Source organism: Symphalangus syndactylus, chromosome 24 (assembly GCF_028878055.3).
Source record: "Symphalangus syndactylus isolate Jambi chromosome 24, NHGRI_mSymSyn1-v2.1_pri, whole genome shotgun sequence".
Lineage (NCBI taxonomy): Eukaryota > Metazoa > Chordata > Mammalia > Primates > Hylobatidae > Symphalangus > Symphalangus syndactylus.
Genome location: NC_072446.2, coordinates 44,240,225 through 44,267,687, shown reverse-complemented (window position 1 = coordinate 44,267,687; position 27,463 = coordinate 44,240,225). Strand labels below are relative to the sequence as shown.

Here is a 27,463-nt window from a genome sequence, read left to right as displayed (position 1 = left end):
TGTAAATTGCCAATTTCTTGACTGGATTGTTTACCTTTTACTCACAGGTTTGTATATTCTGGAACATTCTTTATCTACCTATGGCAAATAGATTCTCCCAGTTGGCCACTTTTTTATGACATCATTTGTCACAAAGATGTTTCACATTTTAATACACTTACTATCTTTCAAACTTTTCCATTCTGGCATCTAAATCTTGTAAGTAGCTTAGAAAGGCCTTCCCCATCTGATGGTTATTAAAAATATTATTCTATGACAGCAGACACAAATTGGTTTGTTTGCCCTATGTGCTATTTCTCCTCTTCCCTCCCCAGGCTGACTGATCCAAGCACAGTCATACCTGACTCATACGGAGCCAATCATCTTCTCTCCCAGGATTTTGAAAACTAGGAACAAGCAGGGGCTTTCCTAGAAGGGCCCCAAAGCCACCAAGATCGGCTCTACCTGAGACTTGGTACTCCAACTTACCTTCTGATTCTGCCCGCTCCTCCAGTGTCTTCCCAAATCAATAGTTCTGTTTGTTTTTGCTTAATTTAGTTCAGTTGATTTCTCTTGCTTTTAACTAGAGGACCTTAACTGATTTAGCAATTACTATCAGAGTGGGTTGTAGTTGAGAGACTGCTAGGGGAAACGTGGGTGATGTTACTGGGTTCAGATGGAAGGAAAGAAACTGACAACCAATTGCCAGGATGGGAAAGAGCAAGCTGCTCACAGTTCATAGCTGCACAACTACTATTTTTGTTATTGCTTGCAATTACCTGTGATGTGTTCAAGCTGGTGGTAAAGGAGTAGGGGTGTCCCAATTAAAAGGAGAGGGGAAATGTTGAAACCAAGGAGTAGGATTACTTCTGACAATATTAGAGAACAAAACAAGAAATATCCCAGCTCCAATATCAAATGCTCACCTTGAAATGAAAACCGAAGACTCAGGGCCTTTACATTACTATGTATGTATTTTGCTAAATGAAATGTTAAGATTTCCAAATTTTGCTAGTTGCTGAATTTTAATGCCACAGAATTCACATCTTTCCTGGGTTGCTCATGAGAAAGATAAGGCTTTAAGTGAGACAACAAAAATGATGATAAAAGAGAGGACCTGAAGAAAGCTAATTTCCAAAAATCTCTATTATGCTCTCTACTGCATCTTGCTGTCATGATGAAAACTGCCCCACAACCCAGGCTGCATTGCTCACACATTACCAGAATGCAAGCATAACATGACCTGAGGGTAAAATACATAAATAAGGTAGAAAAGTAAAATGCTGGACAGGCACAGTAGCTCATGCCTGTAATCCCAGCACTCTGGGAGACCAAGGTGGGAGGACTGCTTGAGATCAGGAGTTCAAGACTAGCCTGGGCAACATAGCAAGACCCCCGTCTCTACAGGGGGGAAAAAAAAGTGAAGAGCTAATAAATAATCAGAAGAAACTACAGGAATTCACTAAGCTGAATCATTACAAATGACAGGAACAATTGTTGATATAGATTTTGGAGATGTTATAACAAAGAAGGGAGAGTATGACTTTTGGTTAAAGCCAAATTTCTTTTCTTTTTTGAGATGGAGTCTTGTTCTGTCCCCCAGGCTGGAGAGCAGTGGTGCAATCTTGGCTCACTGCAACCTCCGCCTCCCGGGTTCAAGCGATTCTCCTGCCTCAGCCTCCCGAGTAGCTGGGATTACAGGCACTCCTCACCACGCCCAGCTAATTTTTGTATTTTTAGTAGAGACAGGGTTTTAGCATGTTGGTCAGGCTGGTCTCAAACTCCTGACCTCAAGTGATCTGCCTGCCTCAGCCTCCCAAAGTTCTGGGATTACGGGCATGAGCCATTGTGCCCAGCCTGGATAAAGCCAAATTTCTAATTATGGTATGGTCAAAAGAACTTCTGCAGGTAGTGTAACAGCTCAGGTAACTGGCCATGGTTTTAATGTTGAGCTAGGCTCACCAGTGGAAACCTGGACTGAATGCTGGATTTAGTGAGGTGATAATGAAAAGCCAGAAAAACCTGGGCACAAAGTAGAGGAGACCAGAGTGGCATAGGGACTCTAAAGGCTCAGCCTTCTACTGACACCTTCAGTATGCCCTTGATGGGATCCACAACACATGCCTTGCTGAGGCTATACACTGGTGAGGAAAGCACTGGAATCTTTCAGAAGTGCTTTCCTGGCTGTCCTCAGCAGAGTGAGATGCTAGTGGAAGGGACTGCTTCAAAATGGGATTCTTGATCTAAGTGGGCTAGAAAGACTGTTGGAGACCATGATCAGATGTTTATGGCTGTGAATAATTCATTGTGAAGCTCCCAGTAATGGAAATGGAAAGTAGCTTTCCAGGTCAGTTTAGGCAGCCTACTAGACTACCATGCTAGAGAGAGGGCCCCCTCATCCAACTCGTAGGCCTGGGTCATTTCAGACCCAGAACCCTTCAATAACCGGGAGGTCAGGCATCTGTAAGGAGGAACCCTGCCACAGCACATTAACACACATAAATTATAAACTTCCCTCCTCATCTTTTCTTAATAACTTGCAGATATTTACCATGGTAACTGTACTAGGTAAAGGGAAATGCATCTTTTAAGGTCTGCTAGGTTCTGGCCTTGAGGTAACTAATTGCTAGGAACTCAGAATGTCACTAAGATATGCTAGTTAGAACGGAGCCTTTGCAGGCCAGCTGATGGACGGAATTTTGGCCTGAGGTGGCTTCACATTAGGACCTATTAATCTATCTAATCTATCTTATCTGTCAATCTGTCTGTCTGCCTGCCTGCCTGTCCGTCTGTCAGGGCCTCCAAAAGGGCGGGAAAGAAACTAGATGCTCCCGGCTCTGTGAAGTTGGCTAGACCTCCCTCTGTGCCACCTTGATTTTCAATAACATTGGCCATTAGGTGATGCCCAAAGACACAGATTCCCTAGCCCACTGGATAAGAACCATCACAGAAAGAGCAAATGTAAGCTCCCAGAGCAGTGATCTCTTTAGCAAAAGGCAAAGTCTCCATGTGAACCGCAGGATCTTAAGTGCTACAGAAGACTTTGCAGATCTGCGGTTACTTTTCCAGACATACTCTACTTCCTGCAGATTAACATGTAACTCCTGGTACCCAGACTACTGCTAGGGGTAAGCGTGTGTTCTTTTGTGTGGACTACTTGAAGCAGTTTTTCTTGCTCATGGCAAGAGCAGCCTCAGTGATAGATCATCTTGACTTTTCTGTGTCGTGATCTGGTTCATCAAGATTTTGTCTGTTTCACAGGACATTACCTTGACAACTATGCTAATGACATCAATGTGAGACATGAAGAGCAGGAAGTTATGTATCTTAGATGTACATGTTAGACATAAAAATACAGTGGCCTGCCACCTCAGCCAAATTTTCTGAAAGTCAAAGGCCTGCAGCACGTCAGGGTATCTCCTCCAACATAAAGGACAACTTGTTGCCCCTTGCCCCACCACCCCTCTCCTGCTAATAAAGAGGAGCAATGCTTGTGGGGCCATTTTGAGTTTTGGAGACAGCAAATACCTTATCCTTGCATACAACTCTGATCTCTCAATTTAATCCATCTAATCCATCTAATCAATCTACCTACCTACCTACCTAGAGACAAGATCTCGCTCTGTCACACAGGCTGCAGTGCAGTGGTGCAATCACAGCTCACTGCAGCCTCAAACTCCTAGGCTCAAGCAATACCCCACCTCAGCCTCCCCAGTAGCTGGAATTATGGGTGCACACCACCATGGCCAGCTAATTTTTTGAAGAGGCAGGCTTTCGCCATGTTGCCCAGACTGGTCTTGAGCTCCTGGACTCAAAGCAATCTGCCTGACTCATCTCCCAAAGTGCTAGGATTAAAGGCATGAGCCACTGTGCCCAGCCTCTGACCAATTTATTGAGTGATCTGAAAAGAGAAGGTGCTCCTGCTGGTCCAGGCCACAGAGAAATAAGCTCTGGTAGATTGTATGGAGCTCTAAAGTGTTTGTAGTAAGGTAAACAGAAGAATCGTAATGAAAAACCCTAAAATATGGATATAAGACCATGATCCTATTGGCAAGACCATGCTCCTAGCCTAGTACTGGGCTCTAGGGTAGAGACTGTAAGCCTGATCACAGACAGGTATCCAAATGACTTCAACTCCTGGTTGTAAACTAGGGTTTTTGTTGTGCGTATGTTTTTTTTTTTGAGACAGAGTTTCGCTCTTGTCGCCCAGGCTAGAGTGCAATGGTGTGGTCTCGGCTCAATGCAACCTCTGCCTCCTGGGTTCAAGCGATTCTCCTGCCTCAACCTCCCGAGTAGCTGGGATTACAGGCATTTGCCACCACGCCTAGCTAATTTTTGTATTTTTAGTAGAGACGGGGTTTCACCATGTTGGCCAGGCTGGTCTTGAACTTCTGACCTCAGGTGATCCACCCAACTCAGCCTCTCAAAGTGCAGGGATTACAGGCATGAGCCACCGGGCTTGTCTCGTAAGCTAGGTATTATGTGATCCAATTAGCCATAGATTTGGACATGCCCAGCAGAATCCCATTATCAGCTAGAAGTGATCTCTATAAAATGCTTACCACACAACCCACTGCCTCAATAGATACTTCTGAGTTCCTACTGACATCAACAGTTAACAGAAGAAAAAGTCCAGCCTGGTATATAAACTGCTTGGTGAGACATGCTGGCCCATGCTGGGCTGGAAGTAGACTGCTATGGGGTATACTACTTAAGTGATGGCTTTGAATGTGTATAAAAGAGAAATTCTCCTAGTGAAGAGAAACTTTAAGCAAATTATCACACCACTTATCTCACTGGAGGTCAGGATCTAAACCAATCGCTGGGTAGTGGATAACTAGAACAAGAAAAGAAATATTTATGTTCCATGTGAATGCTCACAAGATGGCACTCATTGCTAGAAACCCAGGTGATGATGGTCAGCCCTTTCCCTCACTACCCTAGTGCTGGCCCAATGAGCTTGTGAACACGGTTGCCATGGTAGCACAGCAAATTGCTCTCACCACAATCTCTATCTGAATTTACCTATCATGCCTCCAGGAATACCATCAACATCCAGGGATTTACTGAAATACCTTATCATGGAGTCTCAGGGAATATTACCTCCAAACAAATAATTCGCTTCATGCTTATGTAAATTTAATGTTATGGAAAAAGAAAAGAACTAATTTGACAGAAAAAAAGTATAGTAATGGGATCACATACCCAATCACCCAGAAGCAGTTGGTATTATAGATTACAAAACAGTATAATGCCTAGCACAGATCCAGCTATGGTACTGAGGCTGGAGTGCTGTCTTGTGAGATGTGGTAAATTTTTTTTTTTTTTTTTGAGACGGAGTTTCACTCTTGTCGCCCAGGCTGGAGTGCAATGGCGCAATCTTGGCTCACTGCAACCTCTGCCTCCTGGGTTCAAGCAATTCTCCTGCCTCAGCCTCAGCCTTCCAAGTAGCTGGGATTACAGGCACGTGCCACCACGCCTGGCTAATTTTTGTATTTTTAGTAGAGATGGGCTTGAGCCATGTTAGCCAGGCTGGTCTTGAACTCCTGGCTTCAGGTGATCTGCCCGCCTTGGCCTCCCAAAGTGCTGGGATTACAGGTGTGAGCCACTGTGCCCGGCAGGATGTGGTAAATCTTATCAATCAATAATGAACATTAAATGGTGCTATTTTTCCAATAGCCCCCAAAAAGGGTCCAAGCTACTCTGTTAACTCTTGCCTGGTAAATGGTCTCCCACTTCAACTCTTATCTCTCCCTTTTATCTATTCTCTATATTGTAGTTAGTTATTTTCTCAAAATGCAAATCTGACATCACTCACCACTCCCCCTAAGCCCTTCTGTCATGGAGCAGATATGAATGGTGACCCACTGACCCAATAACCATTCTTCCTTTACCAGACCTCCTATTCTGTGAGGTATCCATCCATATCCCACATGAATATCTAAAAAAAATTTTTTCTTGAGACACGGTCTGGCTCTGTTGTCCAGGCTGGGGTGCAGTCAATGGAGTGAATCTGACTCACTGCAACCTCCACCCCCTGGGCTCAAGCGATACTCCCACCTCATCTCATCTCCCAAGTAGCTGAGACTGCAGGCATATACCACTATGCTCAGCTAATTTTTTTTTTTTTTTTTTTTTTGAGACGGAGTCTCGCTCTGTCACCCAGGCTGGAGTGCAGTGGCGCAATCTCGGCTCACTGCAAGCTCCGCCTCCCAGGTTCACGCCATTCTCCTGCCTCAGCCTCTCCGAGTAGCTGGGACTACAGGCGCCCGCCACCACGCCCGGCTAATTTTTTGTATTTTTAGTAGAGACGGGGTTTCACCGTGGTCTCGATCTCCTGACCTCGTGATCCGCCCACCTCGGCCTCCCAAAGTGCTGGGATTACAAGCGTGAGCCACCGCGCCCGGCCTAATTTTTGTATTTTGTTGTTGTTGTTGTAGAGATGGGGTTTCACCATGTTGCCCAGGCTGGTTTCGAACTCCTGTGCTCAAGGCAATCTGCCTGCCTCAGCCTCTCAACGTGTTGGGATTACAGGTGTGAGCCAGCATGCCTGGCCTTGACCCAGGAGTAATCTGGATTAGTCTCAGCCAACCACAGTAACCTTATTTTCTCCCTTGCTCACGACTGGTTTAAGAAGGAGCATGTGACGAGAGAAGTCTCCATAAGCTTTTGGGAAAATTTTTCCCACTGATAAAAAAGGAGCCAGCCTATAAGGCAAAGCTGACACATGGCTTAGTGGAAAGTTGTGAAGGAAACTGATGGTTTAGCAATGCCCCAGCTGATTTATTTACCAACTCTGGAATTGCTCCTCTGTGTCCTTAAATCCATCCCCCATTTCCTAGTCATGACCACATCAGGTCAATCTACTAGCACTTCTGATATTAACACCTGTAACCCCTAACTGTATTCCCCGCAACTATTCTGGTCTGTCCATGGGCTATTCTCCTTACAGAAGCCAGAATCATTTTTTCTTTTTTTTGAGATGGAGTCCCCCTCTGTTGCCCAGGCTGCAGTGCAGTGGCGCAATCTCGGCTCACTGCAACCGCCGCCTCCTGGGTTCTGGCCATTCTCCTGCCTCAGCCTCCTGAGTAGCTGGGACTACAGGTGCCCACCACCACGCCCAGCTAATTTTTTGTATTTTTAGTAGAGACAGGGTTTCACCGTGTTAGCCAGGATGGTCTCGATCTCCTGACCTTGTGATCCGCCCGCCTTGGCCTCCCAAAGTGCTGGGATTACAGGCGTGAGCCACCGTGCCCAGCCGAGTCATTTTTTCAAGATGTAAATCTGGCTGCCCTATGGCTTGCCACTTCTCTCATGACTATCTGCAAGGTCTGTGGTCTGGCCAGACTAGTTTCACCTCTTATCCTCCTTTGAAGTTCTGCTCTTCAGCTGCACAAAGCCCTGTCATGTTCTGGATGTGCCCTCCTTCAGCACACTCACTCCTGACAATTCTCCTGCTATTTCCAGTGCCTGGAAGGCTCCCCACTCCCCTTTCCCCACCACCCTTGCCTATGATTAGGTATCAATTAAAATATCACTTATTCAAGGAAGCTCTTCTTTTGTTTTTCTTGTCTCGCTCTGTCGCCAGGCCAGAGTGCAGTGGCGCGACCTTGGCTCACTGCAACCTCCGCCTCCTGGGTTCAAGCAATTCTCCTGCCTCAGCCTCCTGAGTAGCTGGGACTACAGGCACATGCCACCACACCCAGCTAATTTTTTTATTTTTAGTAGAGACAGGGTTTCACCAAGTCGGCCAGGATGGTCTCGATCTCTTGACCTCGTGATCTGCCCGCCTCAGCCTCCCAAAGTGCTGGGATTACAGGCGTGAGTCACCATGTTGGCCAGAAGCTCTTCTGATCTGGGATCAGAACTGGTAGGCTAGGATCACCAACTGGTGGTTTACAAACATATTCTGCTTCCTTGTGGGAATTATAAAAAATATCAATCTAAATACTCAAGATGAGACCTGTGCTCTGCAGTCTCCCATGGTCGTCATTTCCCACACTGATCTATCCCACTGTCTACTTTAAACACTGACACCCCTGCTCTAGACTCAAAAAGGCAACCTCTTAATATGGATGCCTACAAATATGCACCAGTCCTTCACGTGCTGTACTGCTGTTTGAACTTACACAGTTATATTTGTTCTTGTTTGTGGGGTTTCCCTCCTGGACAGTGAGTTCCTTGAGAATAGGGATTGGATCTGTTTCTGCTCCTCATCATATCACTGGCAACTAGAATACTACCTGACAAATATTAGATGCTTGCTAAGTATTTATTAAACAAAAGAAGTAAGAGATGTGATGATGACTGAATGGATGGGTAGATTAGGGAGGTGAGGCAAATCTCACTTCATTTCCTATCCATGATCATACAGGGAGTCAGATAAACTTGGTAAAACATTTCTCACCTCTTAAACATTAAAAGCCCATTTTTTACTTCATGACTCCAAAGGTCTGAAAGGTCTGACTTTAGGTCTGCCTTCTTCCCTGCTGATACACCAGCCTCAGCAAAGTACTCACGTTGAATTCCTCCCTGAAGAGCTTATTGTCATCTGCCATTCTCCGGTTAATTTCCTCTTCCAGCTTGTCCACGGGCAGGGGTGGGTACTTCCTGTTGGTGCTTGGGGATCTGGCCAGAAGTGGCACACTCTGGGGCTCTGCAGTACATAAGGGAGAAGGTCAGTCAGGTGCCCTGAGGACCTAGCCCCTTTTCTGGAGGCTAAACTGGGGGTTCTACCTCATGGACCAAGCCTGTAAGAACTAGGACTGTTTTCTTCAAAAATCTTTTTTCCTCTTTTTATTGTCTTATTCTTTTAAAAGGATGGAGACACTCCTAATTTCTTGATTTCCTTCCTTGTGAAGGTTCCCCATGACATTAAGGAATGCCTTACCCACATCCTCAGTGCGGCCGTTGGATAAGCGGAAAGAATTGGAATGGCTCCCAGCTTGCTTGTATTTCTTAAACCTAATAAGAAAATGATCACAGTGAAGAATGAAACACAGAGGTGGGAGAGGCAAATCACAACTCTGTATTCCTGCTCATCAATTCAGCCTTTCTAAATCTCCTTTAAAAATAATCGGACTTTTTTAGAGACAGGTCATGCACACCCTGAGGCAGCAGCATGCTGGGGTGACTGAGTACCTCGGGATACTCCTGTTTACCCTCAGCATACTGGAATCCAACCAGGGAACCCCAACAGTATATTCAGGTGCATGTGGCTCACTGGAGAGCACAGCCACACCAGGTGGAGAGAGGGTGAGTGGGTGGAATACAGTTGGGGGAGACAGACAATATATATCAAACAAAAATCTTGGTATTTCCTCAGTGTAGCCTGGGAGACCCAGGGAGAAGCCCAGAGCTTTGGATTGGGTGGACACAGTTCTGGCCACAAGTCTCCTGCAGAATGATGGAGACACATGACAAATTATAGGGGGCACACGATTCCCCTCTCTTTATCCCTGCAGAAGAACAGAGGGAGCACAGAACAGGTTAGGCCAAAGATAAGGTGGGGCTAAACCCAATTAGTCAGGGCAGTAGCTTTAGCAGGAAGAGAATAAATGCACCACCCTCTTCTCTCCCTTGAGTTCCCGTTCTTTGCTTCTGCTTGCGTGGTAATGTCTAGAGGACCCAGAAAGAAGGTTAGAAAGAGGGATTCTGTAACTCACAACTCACATGGCTCAGCTCAGCATGCCAGGGCCAGGGGTCCCAAAAGGGTTTGGGGACAAAGCCCCAATCAGAAATAAAGTAGGCTTTTGTTGAGCATGTAATCTTACTGGGGCCCTTTTAGGGGTTGCTTCAACAGGGCTAGACCTAAAGATCCTGTAACACCTGTCACTAATAACAAACTGTGGTTTCTTACCTCAACCTCCAACTACCGTTCTGGGCTTTAGCTTGCATTGGAGTTGGGAGACTGGGCTTGGACAGATGGAAGAAAGAGGGAGGGCTTAGGACTTAAGGAAGACTATGTAGAGCTTTTAAATTATTTCTAAGTAGAACTTCAATTAGCACCATTATGGGTCATTCCCCCTCTATCCTATTCATTGTGTATATCCTACTGTCTACTGGACTGTGTGGGTTCATTGGGACACTGGGATATTGAAACAGAGTCTAAGAGAACGTGAAGTGTTAGTAGGCTCACCTTAACATGTACAAAACTATGATAATAAACACGATCACTAACAGAGAGGACAGGGCCACCATCACCGCAATAATCGGTGTCTCATCTGAAATCAAGAGAACAGAACAAGTCATTAATGTGTTGTGCTTAAGTCAGCCATTCAGGGGAACACCCTGAAGAGGAAGAGCTCATTCAGTCCTTCTGCAGATGCCAGGAAATGGAAACAGAGAAGAAAGTATGAGTGTGCACCTCCCACTGCCATGCCAGGGCTATTGAGGTGAGGTGGGGAGAGAGCATGGGGCCCAGGATGACATGTTCACTCCATCTCTGACTATCATACATTTATTTACTCTGTCTCCCTGCATTAGAATAAAAGCTGTTTAAAGGCAGACACTTTGTTTTACTCACTGCTATATCCTTTGAGCCTAAAAAGTACTGGAATAGCACATAAAAAGTACTGGAATATTTGGAGGCATGAACACATCCAATTCTGATGGCAAGCTAGGTATGCAGGGCCAACACTGTATACTCTCTCAGCCTCAATGGGCTCCATCTAGAGGAAGATGGGAGAGGAAGGGAAAAAGACAGTTTTCCTATTATAAACCCAAATGGTTTCTGGGCACAGAGAATACTGTTCCTAATTAAAACAAGGAGACAAGTAGGGCACAATGGCTCACGCCTGTAATCCTAGCATTTTAGGAGGACAAAGCGGGTGGATCGCTTGAGCCAAGGTATTCGAGACCAGCCTGGGCAACAGGGTAAAACTCCATCTCTACTGAAAATTAAAAAAATAGCTGATGTGGTGATGTGCGCCTATAGTCCCAGCTACTCAGGAGGCTGAGGTAGGAGGATCACTTGAGCCCAGGAGATGGAGGTTACAGTGAGCTGGGACTGTGACACCGCACTCCAGCCTGGGCAACAGAGCAAGACCCTGTCTCAAAACAAACAAACAAACAAACAAACAAACAAGGAGACAGCTGGGTGTGGTGGCTCATGCCTATCCCAGCACTTTGGGAGGCTGAGGTGGAAGGATTGCTTGAGGCCAGGAATTCGAGACCAGCCAAATAAAAATAAAATAAAACAAGGAGACATTATTAGATCCTCAGCCACCATGTAACAAAACCGCCGGGTGCTTCTTTTTTCCTCTTTCCACACCCTGCTCCCTTAGTCACCTTTTGCCAGGACCCCAACCATGGCAACATCTAGTTTGAAGACATGGCAATCCCACTTCATTCCACAGTGCCTGGCTCCCTTTCACCCAATACCTAGCCTTGTTTCTCATGCAGCTGGCCAGGTGCTGACTCATGCACCTCCACTCTCACCCCCCACCCCACTCCATGAACTACACCATCAGAGTGGCTTGGTAACTATCTTCACCATTTTCCTACCTGCTAAAGGGGAAGACAAGTCCCTCCCACCCTGTCATGTGTGTTCTGGATTACATCCACTGCTGTCAACTCAAAGACTTGTCTTCTTGACCTCATTTACCCTCCCCCAGCCACCACCAGCCTTGCGTCTCTCTTCTCGACTGACTTTCTGAAACACAGTTGTCTAATTTATCTTGTCTAATTCCTTACCTCCAGGTTCTCCTTAATCTATTTGCTCTGACTCCCACCCTCAGTGCTCTGTTTAAACTGCTCAGCCAGAACACCAACAAATGGCATATTGCCAAATCCAATAGGAACATTCCCATCCTCATCTGATTCAACCTTTTAGCAGCATTCATTCAAATATTTGTGGACCAGCAATTGTATGCCATTGTTTGAGACACTAGGAACAGAGAAGTGTTCAAGGAGACAAGTGATAGAAAGCTTACATTCTGTGGGGAGGAAGGAGGACACTGTTTATAAACAAGTCAATACTTAATTTTAGACAGGGACAAGTGCTATGAGGAATAAAAAGCAGGGTGGGGAGAGAGAAAGTGACAGGTTGGGGAGCAGTGATAGAGTGGTCTGAGAAGGTCTCTCTGAGGAAGTAATATACAAGCAGAGCTCTAAATAACATGAAGAGAACCATGCAAAGATCTGGGTGAAGAGCTTTCTAGACACAGGGAACAGCAAGCATGGTAGCTCTCAGGAGCTTGGCAGGTTCAAGAAACAGCACAAAGGCCAGTTCAATATAAGATGCCAGAGAGGTGGGCAAAAGCCAGCAGACTTAGGACTTGGGAGTCCATTGTAATGACTGTGGATTTAATTCTGAGTGTGATGAGAAACACTATGTCATCAGAGGGCTTTGAACAGAGGAGATATATAACTGGCTTTACATTCTCTTAAAAGCTAAACTGACCCATAAGCAGTAGCCATGAGGTGAGAGGTTAATCTAAGAATGTAGTGTCATAGAAGCCAAGAGCAGAGTTTTTCAAGGAGGGAGCAATCAATCCAATCAAATACTGCCTACAGACTTAAGAAGGACGACACAGAGAAGTGAAACCAGATTTGACAAGACGGTGGCTACTGGTGACCTTTCCAAGAGTATTTTCAGTTGAATATGGGTGAGAAAGCCTAAATGGAGTGAAATAAAGATAGAAAAAGGACAGTGAGACACTGGGTCCTTTCGTGGGGACTTTTAACATTAAGGGATGCAGAGGAAAGGAGTGACAGATGGAGGGAGATGTGAGGTGGACAGATAGGTTTTTTTTGTTTGTTTTTAGAGAGACAGAAGACATTACACGACGCTTCTTTGTTAATGGTAAGTTTCAAACATACTGTGGTATGTGGCTCTCATCTTAAAATGAGTGTTCAGACTGGCTGATCACTCCTTCCTCTCTGAAGCACTTTCCTCTCTTAGCTTTCCACAACGAAGCACTCCTCTGATTTTCCTTCTATCTCTTGTGGGCTCCATCTCAGTTTCCCTCACTATGTGTTCCTCTTCCAACACCAGATCTCTAAATGTGGGAATTCCTCAGGGCTCTGTCCTTGGCACTCTTCTCTATATCTAGTTAATTTGATCAGAGAGATGACTATAAATATAAATGCCATGATAGCAATTCCCACAGCTGCTTTGCTTGGTCAGACCTCTTTTCTGAGTTCCAGATTCTCAACTGCCTATTTGCCACCTCCACTTTAAATTTCATAGGCAACACAAGCTTTCTGTGTTTAAAACCCTTCCCTCACCATTCAGTAGCTAGTACTCCAACCCACCCTGTTCTCAAGTAAGAAATGTGAAAACCCCCTTGATTTCTTTCTCACACTTATCTTGTATATCTAGCACAGCTGCAAGTAATATATTTTAGAGATGTATATAAAACTTCAAATCTGTCTGCCTTTTTTTTTTTTTTTTTTTTTTTGCATTTTTTTATTGCCACCAGTGTAGTCCCAACCTCCATCCTCTCTCACCTGGATCACAGTAAGCCTCTGCCCCTGCCAATCCATTCTCCACAAAGCAGAGTGATCTCTAGGAAAGCAACTCAGGTTGTGTCCCACTCTTAGGTAAAACCCTCCAACAGTTTCTCATGCCTCAGAATGAAATCTAATCTCCTTATCCTGGACTCTAACAACTCCCTCGATTTAGCCCCTACCTGCCCTATCTCTTGCACTCTTTCCTTGCTCACTCAATTTCAGCCACTGGTGTCCTTCCATGCTTTCATTCATTCATCCTCAGGCCTTTGAACATGTTATTCCTTCTGCTTTACACAGCCTCTCTCTGTTCTTTGCCTGGTTATCTCCTACTTGTCTGGTTCTCTGTGTGTCACTTTTCCCACACAGGTCTTCTCTGACTTCCTAATACCAAATTAGGATCATAAGTCTCAGTTTCCTTATTTCTGAAATAAGTTATTCTGCATATTAAATGAGATCTTTCATGTAAAGTTGTTGGCACAGTAACTAGCACACAGTATGTACTTAATTTTAGCTGTTATGGCTGGGCACAGTGGCTCACACCTGCAATCCCAGCACTTTGGGAGGTGGGCAGATCATGGGGTCAAGAATTGGAGACCAGCTTGGCCAACATGGTGAAACCCCATCTCTACTAAAAATACAAAAAAAATTAGCCAGGAGTGGTGGCACGTGCCTGTAATCTCAGCTACTTAGGAGGCTGAGGCAGGAGAATCACTTGAACCTGGGGGGCGGAGGTTGTAGTGAGCCGAGATTGTGCCACTGCCCTCCAGCCTGAGCGATAGAGCGAGACTCCATCTCAAAAAAAAAATTAGCTGTTATTTCCTATACTATTTTTGTAAGGCAAGGACCTTATTATTTTCCTTGATAATACCTCTCACACTTTGTAATTACATATTTAACTGTTGTTGATTAATGAATATCCCTCCTTTATAGCATAAATTCCACAAGAGCAAGGATTACATGTCTGCTTCATTCTCACTGTACACCTAAAACCTAGCACAGGGTCTCACACATAACAGGCACAAAATAAACAATGGATTACGTTGAGCCAAAGAACAAAAAAAAATAATTTATCACTAAATGTCTTTGTTAAATTCCAGCTACAGGGGGTAGTATATCAGGTATTATAAGAAAGTAATCAGGCACATCCCAGCACTTTGGGAGGCCAAGGCGGGTGGATCACAAGGTCAGGAGTTCAAGCCCAGCCTGGCCAATATGGTGAAACCCCGTCTCTACTAAGAATACAAAATTAGCCGGGTGTGGTGGCACACCCCTGTGGTCCCAGCTACTCAGGAGGCTGAGGCAGGAGAATCGCTTGTACCCGGGAGGCGGAGGTTGTAGTGAGCCGAGATCATGCCACTGCACTCCAGCCTGGGTGACCGAGCGAGATTCTGCCTCAAAAAAAAAAAAAAAAAAAAAGTAATTAGGCACATTTGGCTTAAGACACTGGGCTAAATCCATAAATTTACCTCTTCATCTTCCCCCAAAGCACATTGACATGGTAGAAGAAACATAAAAATACTAATGAATCAACAGCATATCTGAAAGGCAGCAAACAGTGGCATATGTAGATCAGAAACTTTGAGAGATTTCTGGAAGACAAAACAGACGAGACTCGACTGTCCAAGAGATCAAACAGAGCCAAAGAGCCTCCAGCTGAAAACTAAGTACTAGTTCTACCAGTTTGGGCCTGGAAACACCTCAAGCTCAGAGGGAATTGGGACTGGGGTTGAAAGGGACCTTGAGGTACCAGGATGGTACTCAAGCAAAGGCCTGCCAACCCAGCGCCAGTACACTCACAGGCCAAATGACAAGCGGGGCTTCCCATCTAGACTCAGCTGGAAAAACAGTGCTCTACACAGAGTAGAGAGTTTGTCACAGAGACTGGTAAGGGCTTCTTTTTTACAAAATATATGCTGCATATATATTTTCTCAACGTCACACTAATGACATTTTGGGCTATACAATTCTCTGTTATGTGGGTCTGTCACGTGCACTGTAGGACATTTAACAATATCCCTAGCCTCTAATTATCAGATGTCAGTAGCAGACTCCCAATTTTGATGACAAAAGTATCTCCAAGCATTGCTAAATGCCTTTGTGGGGGAAATAGCCCCCAGTAAGGAACCACTGGTCTATACCCACTCCATTCTAACTGAATTCTTTAAAGGCAAATCTGAGACCTATCATTTCAAATGCAATTACTTAGGTATGTATCACCAAGAGATAAAGATTCTTAACATAAACATAATACTATTATCCAATTTAAAAAGTAACACTAATTCCTTGGTATCATCTAATATTATTCAGTTACTGCTTGAATTTCCCTGAGTGTCTCATAAATGCTTTTTTTTGGTTTGGTTAGAATTGGCACCAGAGCAGGTCTACACTGCATATGATTGTTAAGTATACTGGGTCCACAGAAGGTTTCCTGGGGCCTGCAGACAGAAAAAAACCATAGTAGTGCCCAAGCTAATTCTAGGCAACCACAAGAGAGGAAAGGAAAAAGAAAACGGCAGCTCGCCTAGAGGATAACTGCACCCTGTCCCAATTTTCCTGAGCCATCACTGAACCCCTCCCTGGTTTAGGACATATGTCCATGTTTGTCTTCTGAAGGGATGAAGGGACACCTATTGTGAGCACAGTCTAGGCCACTCAGTGGTCCAGGACATAGCTCAAACAGAGCAATAGTAGCCCTGGGAAATGGAGGTGACAAAAGAAACAGAATAAATCTTTTAAAATATACTGCAATTTGTGCAACAGCATGCTGTATTGATTTAAAAAAATTTTTTTTCTTAAATTTTTTGTAGAGATGGGAGGGGGGGGTCTTGTTGCCCAGGCTAGTCTTGAAGTCTTGGTCTCAAGTGATCTTCCTGCCTTGGCCTCCCAAAATGCTACGATTACAGGCGTGAGCCACTGCTGCATTGCCTTTTTTTTTTTTCTTTTCTTGAGACGGAGTCTCACTCCGTCACCCAGGCTGAAGTGCAGTGGCGTGATCTCGGTTCACTGCAACAGCCTCCCGGTTCAAGCGATCCTCCCACCACGCCTGGCTAAGTTTTGTATTTTTAGTAGAGACAGGGTTTCACTATGTTGGCCAGCCTGGTCTTGAACTCCTGACCTCAGGTGATCAGCCTGCCTCAGCCTCCCAAAGTGCTGGGATTATAGGTGTGAGCCACTGTGCCCAGCCTACATTGATATTTTTTAAAAGCCACTATTTAAAAAGGAGTAATCTGAGTAGTAAGAAAGAGTTCTTTAAAAACTGGCCGGGCATGGTGGCTCACGCCTGTAATCCCAGCACTTTGGGAGGCCGAGGCAGGCAGATCGCCTGAGGTTGGGAGTTTGAGACCAGCCTGACCAACATAGAGAAACCCTATCTCTACTAAAAATACAAAATTAGCCAGGCGTGGTGGCACATGCCTGTAATCCCAGCTACTCGGGGGGCTGAGGCAGGAGAATTGCTTGAACCTGGGAGGCAGAGGTTGCAGTGAACCGAGATCGTGTCATTGCACACCAGCTTGGGCAACAAGAGTGAAACTCCGTCTCAAAACAAAACAAAACAAAAACGAAAACAAACAAACAAAAAAACACCAACATGATTAGGAGGAAAAAAATCTACATAGAAAGACTGAACAGGGCCGGGCACGGTGGCTCATGCCTGTAAGCCCAACACTTTGGGAGGCCAGGGTGGGAGGATTGCTTGAGGCCAGGAGTTTGAGACCAGCCTGGGCAACTTAGCGAGACTCTGGTAGTCTGTCTCTGCCAAACAAACAAACACCCGATTAGCTGGGCATGGTGGCGTATGCCTATAGTCCCAGCTACCTGGGAGGCTGAGGCTGGAGGATCGCTTGAGTCCCAGAGGTCAAGGCTGCAGTGAGCTGTGATCAGGCCACTGCACTCCAGCCTGGGCGACAGAGCATGAATGCCCCAGCCCTGCCTCCAAAAAAAGAAAGGCTAAATAGCAGAACTGATATAACTGAAAACCAAATTAGTTGTGTGAAAGAGCACAACTGTCCTGGAAGCTCCCAGAACATAGAGCAGTAAGAGATGAAAAATATGAGAGCATAGAAAAGAAAGGAGCTGGATAGGTCCAGGAGATCCAACACCTGTGCAACAGCAAAGTCCAAAGAAGAAACCAGTAAGAAGGGAGAGAAATAATACAAGAAAGTTCCTGAGTTATCAGGCCAAAAGAAATAATCTAGTTTGTGGAGTAATATTGACAAAAAAATCTTTACACCTAGATGTATTCTGAAAAAATTCTTAAATTCTAGTTGAAATCAACCAACGAACCACAGGACAGCCTTAGAAAACCATTTCCAGGGCATGGGGTTTTAGGGTCCGACAGACCTGAAGTTCAAATTCCTACTATCCTAACTTACTAGTAGTGTGATAATCTCTTAGAACGATATATGAAATGGAAGCATAATAGCACCCTCCACCTTTTAGAGTTAATGGGAGATCTAAAAGAGGTAACATTTGCAAAGTGTCTGACATGAAGGGAAGAGATTGGCTTTGGCATCCACAAGTTCACACACTAGCAAAGAACCTCAGTCCAGCTTCCTACGCTCAGGCAGTTCTTTGCCTAGAACAGGGGTCGGCAAACTACAGCCCAAATTTAGCCCACTGCCTGTTTTTGTAAATAAAATGCTATCAGAACATGGCCATGTTCATTCATTTACATACCATCTATGGCTGCTTTTACATTACAAAGGCACAGCTGAGTAGATGAGACAGAGACAGTATGGTTACAAACCGAAATTGTTTCAACCCCAACTTCATTCTAGCAAAGTTTTACTTTCTGGATTCAGGCCAGGGAACAAGCATGAAAATGAAAACCACTAAACTGGTGTTCCGGGACAACAGATACCTACTTGCTATAACTTCTTTCCTTGAAAACAAAGGGCCATATTAATTGAAGGGCTCACCTGTAAACAGGTGAGTGACTTAAGGACTTCAGACACACACTGGTCAACTAGAAACTAGTCAGTAAAGGAACAGCCATAGTCCTATAGCCCCAGTTCCTATGGCCCATTTACCTACTACCACACTTTTTGGTACAAGTATTTATCAGCTCTCAAAGGCAAGGTTGTAATGTTGTTTTAAATGTTTCCTATTGGCTCTAAAAATAGCAATATTCATTGGATTGCCTCTAGAATCTAATCACTGGGCTGAGCCCAATCACCATTGTTTTGAGCCAAATTATTCAGAAACCTAAATTTCTATTGTCCATCTATCTCCCCTAAGTCCTCTGGAATATCTTTCTAAAACCAAAATCTGACTATGTTACTTCCTTACTCACCATCATCTTCAGGAGATGCTCCAACTCCTGAACTCAGTGGACCACCACACCCATTCTGTTGAGGCCACCTCCGACCACTCCCCGCACCTCATACATGTCAACTGCGCACAGATCCTCAAACATATGACTTACTCTTTCATGTCTCTTTGCTTGTGCCCTGTCTGGTGTGTCTTCATTTTCCCCATTTGCTATTTTAATTTAAACTTCCCAAAGCACATCTCTGTGCCTCCTTCCCACTCCCCAGATATAATGAGTCTTCTGAGTTCCCTCAGCACTTTGTGTGATATATCCAATGGCATGTAACTGAGTAGACTTCGGTTCCTGATGTTCACGTATTTCCTTCCTGAGACAGGGAAGCATATGCATATATATATATTTATATATTTATATATTTTATATTTATATATAAAATATTTTTTTTTCTGGACTCCTTGATGCTTAATAGGCACTGAATCAATGCTGAATGTAAAAGGTGCTTAGAGAAAGCCATCATAAACTCATAATAATAATGGCACTATGATAATCCCCACCCTTTTTTTTTTTTTTGAGACAGAGTCTCACTCTGTTGCCCAGGCTAGAGTACAGTCATGCAATCTTAGCTCGCTGTAACCTCCATTTGCTGGGCTCAGGTGATCCTCCCACCTCAGCGTCCCAAGTGGCTGGGACTACAGGTACGTACCACATGACTGGCTAACTTTTGTATTTTTAGTAGAGACAAGGTTTCCCCATATTGCTCAGGCTGGTCTGGAACTCCTGGGCTCAAGTGATCCACCTGCCTCAGCCTCCCAAAGTGCCCTAACACTCTTAAAACAAGAATGTCAACTCTTTCTACACTTAAGTAGTAGCTCAAGGACTATTTCTTTACAAATATTAAGATGCTGATTTTTTTTTTTTTTTTTTTTTTTGAGACGGAGTCTTGCTCTGTCACCCAGGCTGGAGTGCAGTCTGGATCGCAGCCAAGAGTGCCATCTTGGCTTACTACAACCTCTGTCTCCCAGGTTCAACCAATTCTCCTGCCTCAGCTTCCTGAGTAGTTGGGATTACAGGCGCACACCACCACACCCGGCTAATTTTTGTATTTTTAGTAGAGACGGGGTTTCACCATATTGGTCAGGCTGGTCTTAAACTCCTGACCTTGTGATCCACCCGCCTCGGCTTCCCAAAGTGCTGGGATTACAGGCGTGAGCCACTGCACCTGGCTGGAATATATTTTAAAATAATATGCATGAGAAAATAACCAGTTTCCTGGACTTCAGAAGAGGAAGAAAAGTTGCCCTCCCTCTCATTTCTTTTTGCTTTGACAATTAAAACATCAGACACTACTGTTCAAAAGCACCCCAAAGACCAGTGCATAAAAACGTGTAGCTCCTAATTCATCTGCATAAGACATAACTGCTTATCAAACCCATTATAATACAAACATTTCCAAACAGCTGGCTTATTTCTCAAAAAGCATTTGGCTTAAAATTAGAATGTGATATCCAAATTTATAGCAATACTTCTAAAGATCTGCTCTGGTAAAATTGTCATTAGATTTTGGGACTTTAGAGACTGCTGAGAATACCTATGCCTTTTCAGTTTCCTGTTTGGAATTACACAAAATTATTTTTTGACTTAGGAAAGGAGATTTATTACATTAATAGACTTTACATATGTCACAATTAGCAATAATCTAGGTAATTAAGGTAATTTTGTTTTTTTAATCATAACATGGAAACTACTTAAATATTGGGTAGGTAAAATAGGTATGATGTCTGGGGCAAGAAAAGGCTGAATATTATGAAAATATACACTAAATAGAGGAAGGAGTCAACAGATCTTATGTTTCATCTTGAAGCCTACCACTGACTTTTGACTTTATTGTAAGGCTGGTTATAAGAGCAGTTTTAGGGAGCAAATAAATATCCATCACAATAAAACCTATTTAAGTCTACATTTGATAAAATCTGGCAAGTGAATCTGAATAGCAAAGACACTGTATTAATCCAACGTTTAGTTCCCAAGTTTAGGAAAGTGAGAGCTGGAAAAGTGAGGGAAATCTGTGCACAGTATGGTAACACCTCACTATTCCTTACCAAATACAATGGCAGATGGACATCACATAAAGGATCAGAGTATCCACTTTTCTGACTCAAATGCTCCCTACTTAGTGGGGCTTCATATGCCTCCAAGTGTTCCACTACTTAATTACACAGGGAAAATTGTGTATGGTTAAATAACAGAATCAGAAAAAAACTCAAGTCTGATTTGATAGAATAGAAAATTATGATAAAAACACTGCTTCAAATAAGAACATTTTAAAAACTCAAATGCAATAGTCACTTCTTAGAATGTTAGATGATCTCTTTCTCTTTCTCTCATGCTCTTTGATAGCAGCCTTACTGTCATTCTAGGCAAAATGTGCCACACTTCTGCAGACAAATACCCACGTCCCCCTACTCTCTAGTGACCAGGGACTCAGAAGTCCAGCTTAAACCACAGACACAACATCTCAGGCCATAGAGACTTTACATTTAAGGGCTGAAAATCCATAAAATCCATATAAAGCCACAAAGGGTTGACATTTTATAGACTAGGGGAAAAACAACACAAAGAATATTTAAAGGGAACTGTGGCCTAGAAATCAGAAGTAACTCACGGTATAGAAATTATGACCTAATATCACCAAAAAGTAATGTTAACAAGGTGACATGTCAAAGTAAGATATATTTTGTTACTTCTTAAAATACATCATAGCTGTTAGAATCCATAGTCTATATTAAAAAACATACTGAATACAGTACTTGTTTCTATTGCTCTTCTCCATGAGATTAACATGGAAATAACTTAAGGGAAAGTAAACAAACAACACAGCCACAGATGCACATGGTTACCACAGACTGTGAGCAGAGGAAATAGATGAATACTGTACACTGTGTAAAAGGAACAACAGATATAAGGTGAGCAGCTCACCTCTTCTGTCCTTCGAGTCAGAATTACCTGTGTAATAAGTAAAAAATAGAAACATTCATTCAGGTTAAAGAAACACATTACAATTCAATTTAGAGTACAACAAAACAAGCTCCAGGATTAGGAATACTTTCCTCCATGAGGCATCCTCCAACAACTGGGAAACAAGACTGCCCAAATTCACTAAACTTTGGACAGTGGTCTGACCTTCTCCCTGGGTGCACAAATAGTGCAGCATCAATATTCATAAAAAGTACAAGAATGCAAAGAGAACACATGTTATTAGAGGCCTTTATGTCTTTTGCTCCATTAGAATTCAAGAGGGCAAAATTAAGTAAGGATACAAAAGACCAAAATGATAAGTAATAAAATCTAATTGGTACATACCAAACTCTACACACTAACAGAGAAAACCTTCTTTTCAAAGGCGAGTGAAATATCCACAGCCCTTATAAATCCCAACAGTAGAAACAGTATATTATTTTGTCCCAATGCAATAAAATTAGAAATTGACGAAGTAAGAAAACATTTGAAAATAAAAATCAAAACCAAAATGAGGCCGGGTGCAGTGGATCACCGGAGGTCAGGAGTTCGAGACCAGCCTGGCCAACATGGTAAAACCCCGTCTTTACTAAAAATACAAAACAAATTAGCTGGGCGTGGTGGCGGGTGCCTATAATCCCAGGTACTTGGGAGGCTGAGGCACGAGAATCACTTGAACCCAGGAGGGGGAGGTTGCAGTGAGCCAAGATCATGCCACTGCACTCCAGCCTAGGTGACAGAGCGAGACTCTATTTCAAAGAAAAAAAAAAAAAAAATCAAAACCAAAATGGGCCAGGCACAGTGGCTCACGTCTTTAATCCCAGCACTTTGGGAGGCTGAGGCACGAGAATTGCTTAAACCTGGGAGGTAAAGGTTGCAGTGACCCGAGATCACACCACTGTACTCCAGAAGGGGGGCAGAGTGAGACTCCATATCAAAAATCAAACAGACGGCCGGGCACGGTGGCTCACGCCTGTAATCCCAGCACTTTGGGAGGCCGAAGCGGGCAGATCACAAGGTCAGGAGAATGAGACCATCCTGGGTAACACAGTGAAACTCTGTCTCTAATAAAAATACAAAAAAAATTAGCCGGGCGTGGTGGTGTGCGCCTGTAGTCCCAGCTACTTGGGAGGCTGAGGCAGGAGAATGGCGTGAACCCAGGAGGCAGAGCTTGCAGTGAGCAGAGATCGCGCCACTGCACTCCAGCCTGGGCAACAGAGCGCAACTCCATCTCAAAAAAAAAAAAAAAAAAAAAAAATCAGACAAAAAACCCAAAATGGAAAAATACCTTAAAAATAACAATGATGAGAAGTTTTGTGACAGAACCTGCCAACTCTCCTCCCCTCAGATCAGTTTCTTTGTCTTGTTGCCTTGATACAGAACCTTTGTTTTTTAGCTGAGCACCAAGCTCTCCTGCCAGACTATATTTCAGACTCCTTTGTGCTAGGTGTAGTCATGTGATGAATTCTAGCCAATGGGATGTGAGCTAAAGCAATGTGAGTAACTTCCAGGTCACATCTTTTGGAAGAGAAATGGCCCCTATTCCCTTTGTTCTTCCTTTCCAGTGGTTGGAACTAGAACCCAATGGTGAGAACTATCTCTAACCAAACAGATAAGGGCAATATTGTTAGGATGGCAAGGCCACAAGAGGAAAGGAATTTGGTCCCTACTGAGACGAAGCCTCTGCCTACCTTTGGAATGTAACTGGGGAGAGAAAGACACTTCAGTCTTATTTAAATGTCACTGAATTTTGGTATCTTTGTCAGAGCAGCTTATAGCGCATCCTAATACAACTACCTATAGAAACACCTATGGGATGTGGCTAAAGCTGTGCTTGTGCAAAATTCACAGCACTAAATATGTTAATTAACTGGAAAGAATGAAATTAAAGCACACTCAATTCAAGGAGATAGAAAAAGCACAAAATAAATCTAAAGAAGGTAGAAAGAAAGTAAAAATCAATGAAATAGAAAACGTAAACATAAAAGGACTATAAATGCACAATAGCAAGTTCTTTGGAAGATAAAAGGCAACAAACCTATGAAATAAATGGTTATTCAGCCTAAACAAAAAAAAAGGAGACATAAAATAAACAAAATTTAAAAATTAATAGCTCTGTAGGCTATTATAATAAATAATCACAAAGGAGAACTTTTCCTCATTCAAATACATTTGAAAACAGGAATGAAATGGCCAGATGTGGTGGCTCACACCTGTAATCCTAGCACTTTAGGAGGCTAAGACAGGAGGATCGCGTGAGCCCAGGAGTTCGAGACCAGCCTGGGCAACATGGTGAAACTCCATCTCTACAAAAAAATACAAAAAATTAGCTGGGCATGGTGGAACACGCCTGTAATCCCAGCTACTCGGGAGGCTGAGGTGAAAGGATCACCTGAACCCAGGGTGCAGGCCGCAATGAGCCGAGATCATGCCACTGCACTCCAGCACTGGGCAACAGTGAGAGCCTGTCTTAAAAAAAAAAAGCATATTTTTTAGTGTAAACTTTCAAATCCTTTCCATCTAGCAAAACAAAACACTAAAAACTAAAACTTATCAAAAAGAATACACACACAAAGGAAAAACATAGATCAATCTCATTTAGAGATAATTTGAGAATATCTAGACAGAGAAAATTCTAAATGAAAAAAAAAAAAGAAATAATATCAAACAGACTGCAACAGGTTGTTACAGGAATGATACAATATGTTTGGGCGGCCTTGGCTCACGCCTATAATCCCAGTGCTTTGGGAGGCTAAGGCTGAGGATTGCTTGAGGCCAGGAGTTCATCACCAGTCTGGGCAACACAGTGAGTCCCTGTTTCTGAGAAAATTTAAAAATTAGCTGGGCGTGGTGACATGCACCTATAGTCCTTAGCTACTCAGAAGTCTGAGGTGGGGTTTGCTTAAGTCCGGGAGTTCGAGGTTACAGTGAGCCATGATCGTGCCACTGTACTTCAGCCTGGATGACTCAAAGGAAAAGACTTAAAGCAAAGCAAAGCAAAGGTCAACAGAAAAGAAAAATTAAGAAGATTAAAGAATTAATTCAGAGCAAGACCCCGTCTCTAAAAAATGAATAAATAAAAACTGGCAGGGCGCAGTGGCTCGCACCTATAATCCCAGCACTTTGGGAGGCCGAGGCAGGATCACGGGGTCAGGAGTTCGAGACCAGGTTGGCCAACATGGTGAAACCCCGTCTCTACTAAAATACAAAAAATTAGCCGGGCATGGTGGCACGTGCCTGTAGTCCCAGCTACTCAGGAGGCTGAGGCAGGGGAATCACTTGAACCCGCGAGGTGGAGGTTGCAGTGAGCTGAGATGGCGCCACTGCACTCCAGCCTGGCAACAGACTCCATCTCAAAATAAACAAACAAACAAACAAACCTAGGAATAGAATCCACCATAGAAACAGACCAAAAGAGAAAAAAATCATTCAGATCTTTCTCATTGATCCTGAACAGGCAACTGGCAAAATTTAACACCCATTCCTAACATAAACATTCATTAAATCCTGAACACAGTAAAAATATGTTTATCTCAACTCAAGTCGGTACTATGTATAATGAAAAACCACTGCAAGTGTCCTCCTTAGTGTCAGATACAAGAGAATGCTGTCTGCATTTACCAGCTGCTTAACTTTGTTCTGGAGGTATTCATCAATGCAATTAAACAGAAGAAAAAGTTCTAAAAATTTGGAAGATATATGCAGATGAGAAGACTTGAAGCTGTAATAATTAATGAAGAAAATTACTTCCAACACTAAGAGAGTTTAAGGTGGCCAGTACAAAATGTCTCTACAAAAATCAGTAGCCTTCGTATCCCCAACAGCAGCCAGTTAGAAGATCTGATGGAAGAAAATACTCCATTTATAATAACAAAATCAGAAGATTTAAAAAAAACAAAGACTTCAGAAAATGGAATATATTGCATTCTTGGATAGTTAGACTCAACATCTTTAAGATGCCATTTTCTCTGTTAATCTACACATTTAACATGATCAATACAAACTTTTTTTCCTGCTAGACAAGTTGATTCTAATGTTTATAATAAGAATTGCTAACAAAATTCTGAAAAATAAAATTAACAAGGAATGACTCATTTTACCAGATATTAAATACTTTACAAAGTTACAATTATTGAGACAGTGGGGCTTTGCACATGGACAGAGAAAAAGATTAATAGGAAATAAAATGAATGTTCCTAAATACTCAAATACATATGAAGAGGTAAATAAATATCTGAATTCAATATATAAGATAGGTGGCATTTCAAATCAATGAGGAAAAATAAATTATTAAGGGGTATTGGGACAAGTCAGATAGGGAAAAACAGATCCATAGCTCACTCTGCATCAGAATAAATTCGAGATAGACCTAAGTGCGTGTACACACACACACACACGAAACCACAGAAGTCCAGAAGAAAATTATTTTTATAATCTTGGAGTAAGGAAAGCCTTCCTAGATATGACCCAATTCCTAGAAAACTTAAAATAAACTGAGAAATATTTAAATTAAAAAAATTAAAAACAGCTAATGATATCTTCTGCGATGCAGAAAATCTAGATGACCACCAAAGGACTCATTTCCCAAACGTACAAAAAGCATCTACAAACGAGTCAGGAAAACCTTGACACCCTAATAAAAATGGGTAAAGAGAATGCTCAAAAAATAAATGATATTTTAAATTACACAAAATTGCTCAATCTCAGCAAAATGCAAATTAAAGTTACACTGAGATATTATTTTTCACCTGTCAGACTGGCAGAGATCCCCAAGTTTAATAATTCACCACACTGAAGAGAGTTTAGAAAAACAAGCACTTCGACATATTGTTAATAGGAATAGACTTCCTAGCAGAAGGAAGTGTGGCAATATCCATAAATTTATAAATGCACACTTAAAATAATTCATCCTACTAATATTCTCATATGTGTCTGAAATGACAAACTATTGTTTATGAGTACTCTGAAAACAATCTTAACGTCCACTGATAGGGGAAACTGGATAAATATATTAAGGTATATCCTTCAATACAGCAGCTCTTTACTAAAACAAAGAACAAGTATGATAGGGTAACTGAAAAAGCAATATGCAGAAATCAACTCGGCATATTTATTATTTATATTATAAATGGAAAAAATGAATATATATGCTTTTTAAAAAGGAGTTTATTATTTATTTATTTATTTATTTGTTTGTTTGTTTGTTTATTTTGAGGCAGAGTCTTGCTCTGTCGCCCAGGCTGGAGTGCAGTGGTGCAATCTCGGCTCACTGCAAGCTCCACCTCCCGGGTTCATGCCATTCTCCTGCCTCAGCCTCCCAAGTAACTGGAACTACAGGCACCTGCCACCACGCCCAGCTAATTGTTTTTGTATTTTTTAGTAGAGACAGGGTTTCACTGTGTTAGCCAGGATGGTCTCGATCTCCTGACCTGGTGATCTGCCCGCCTCGGCCTCCCAAAGTGCTGGGGTTACAGGCGTGAGCCACTGCGCCCGGCCTATTTATTTATTTTTAAAAGGTATTCTAGGCTGGGCGCAGTGGCTCTTGCCTGTAATACCAGCACTTTGGGAGGCCGAGGCGGGCGGATCACGAGGTCAGGAGTTCAGGACCAGCGTGGCCAACATGGTGAAACCTGTCTCTACTAAAAATACAAAAAATAGCTGGGTGTGGTGGTGGGCATCTGTAATCCCAGCTACTCAGGAGGCTGAGGCAGGAGAATTGTTTGAACCCTGCAGGCAGAGTTTGCA

At 43.1% G+C, this 27,463-nt stretch overlaps 1 protein-coding gene across 16 annotated transcripts in view; it reads right to left on the bottom strand.

The window, feature by feature from the left end:
• PTPRA (protein tyrosine phosphatase receptor type A) overlaps positions 1 to 27,463 on the bottom strand; it is a 172,721-nt gene that overhangs the window by 39,597 nt on the left and 105,661 nt on the right. For 9 of the 16 annotated variants that reach the window (XM_055264896.2, XM_055264902.2, XM_055264893.2 and 6 more), the window contains 4 exons: positions 21,680 to 21,706; positions 10,118 to 10,202; positions 8,870 to 8,943; positions 8,499 to 8,635 (listed from right to left, as the gene is read on the bottom strand). In XM_055264896.2, the coding sequence (XP_055120871.1) occupies positions 8,499 to 8,635; positions 8,870 to 8,943; positions 10,118 to 10,202; positions 21,680 to 21,706 (323 nt within the window). The remainder of the gene's footprint in view (positions 1 to 8,498; positions 8,636 to 8,869; positions 8,944 to 10,117; positions 10,203 to 21,679; positions 21,707 to 27,463) is intronic. The other 7 variants (XM_055264897.2, XM_055264901.2, XM_055264904.2 and 4 more) reach the window with 1 other exon arrangement.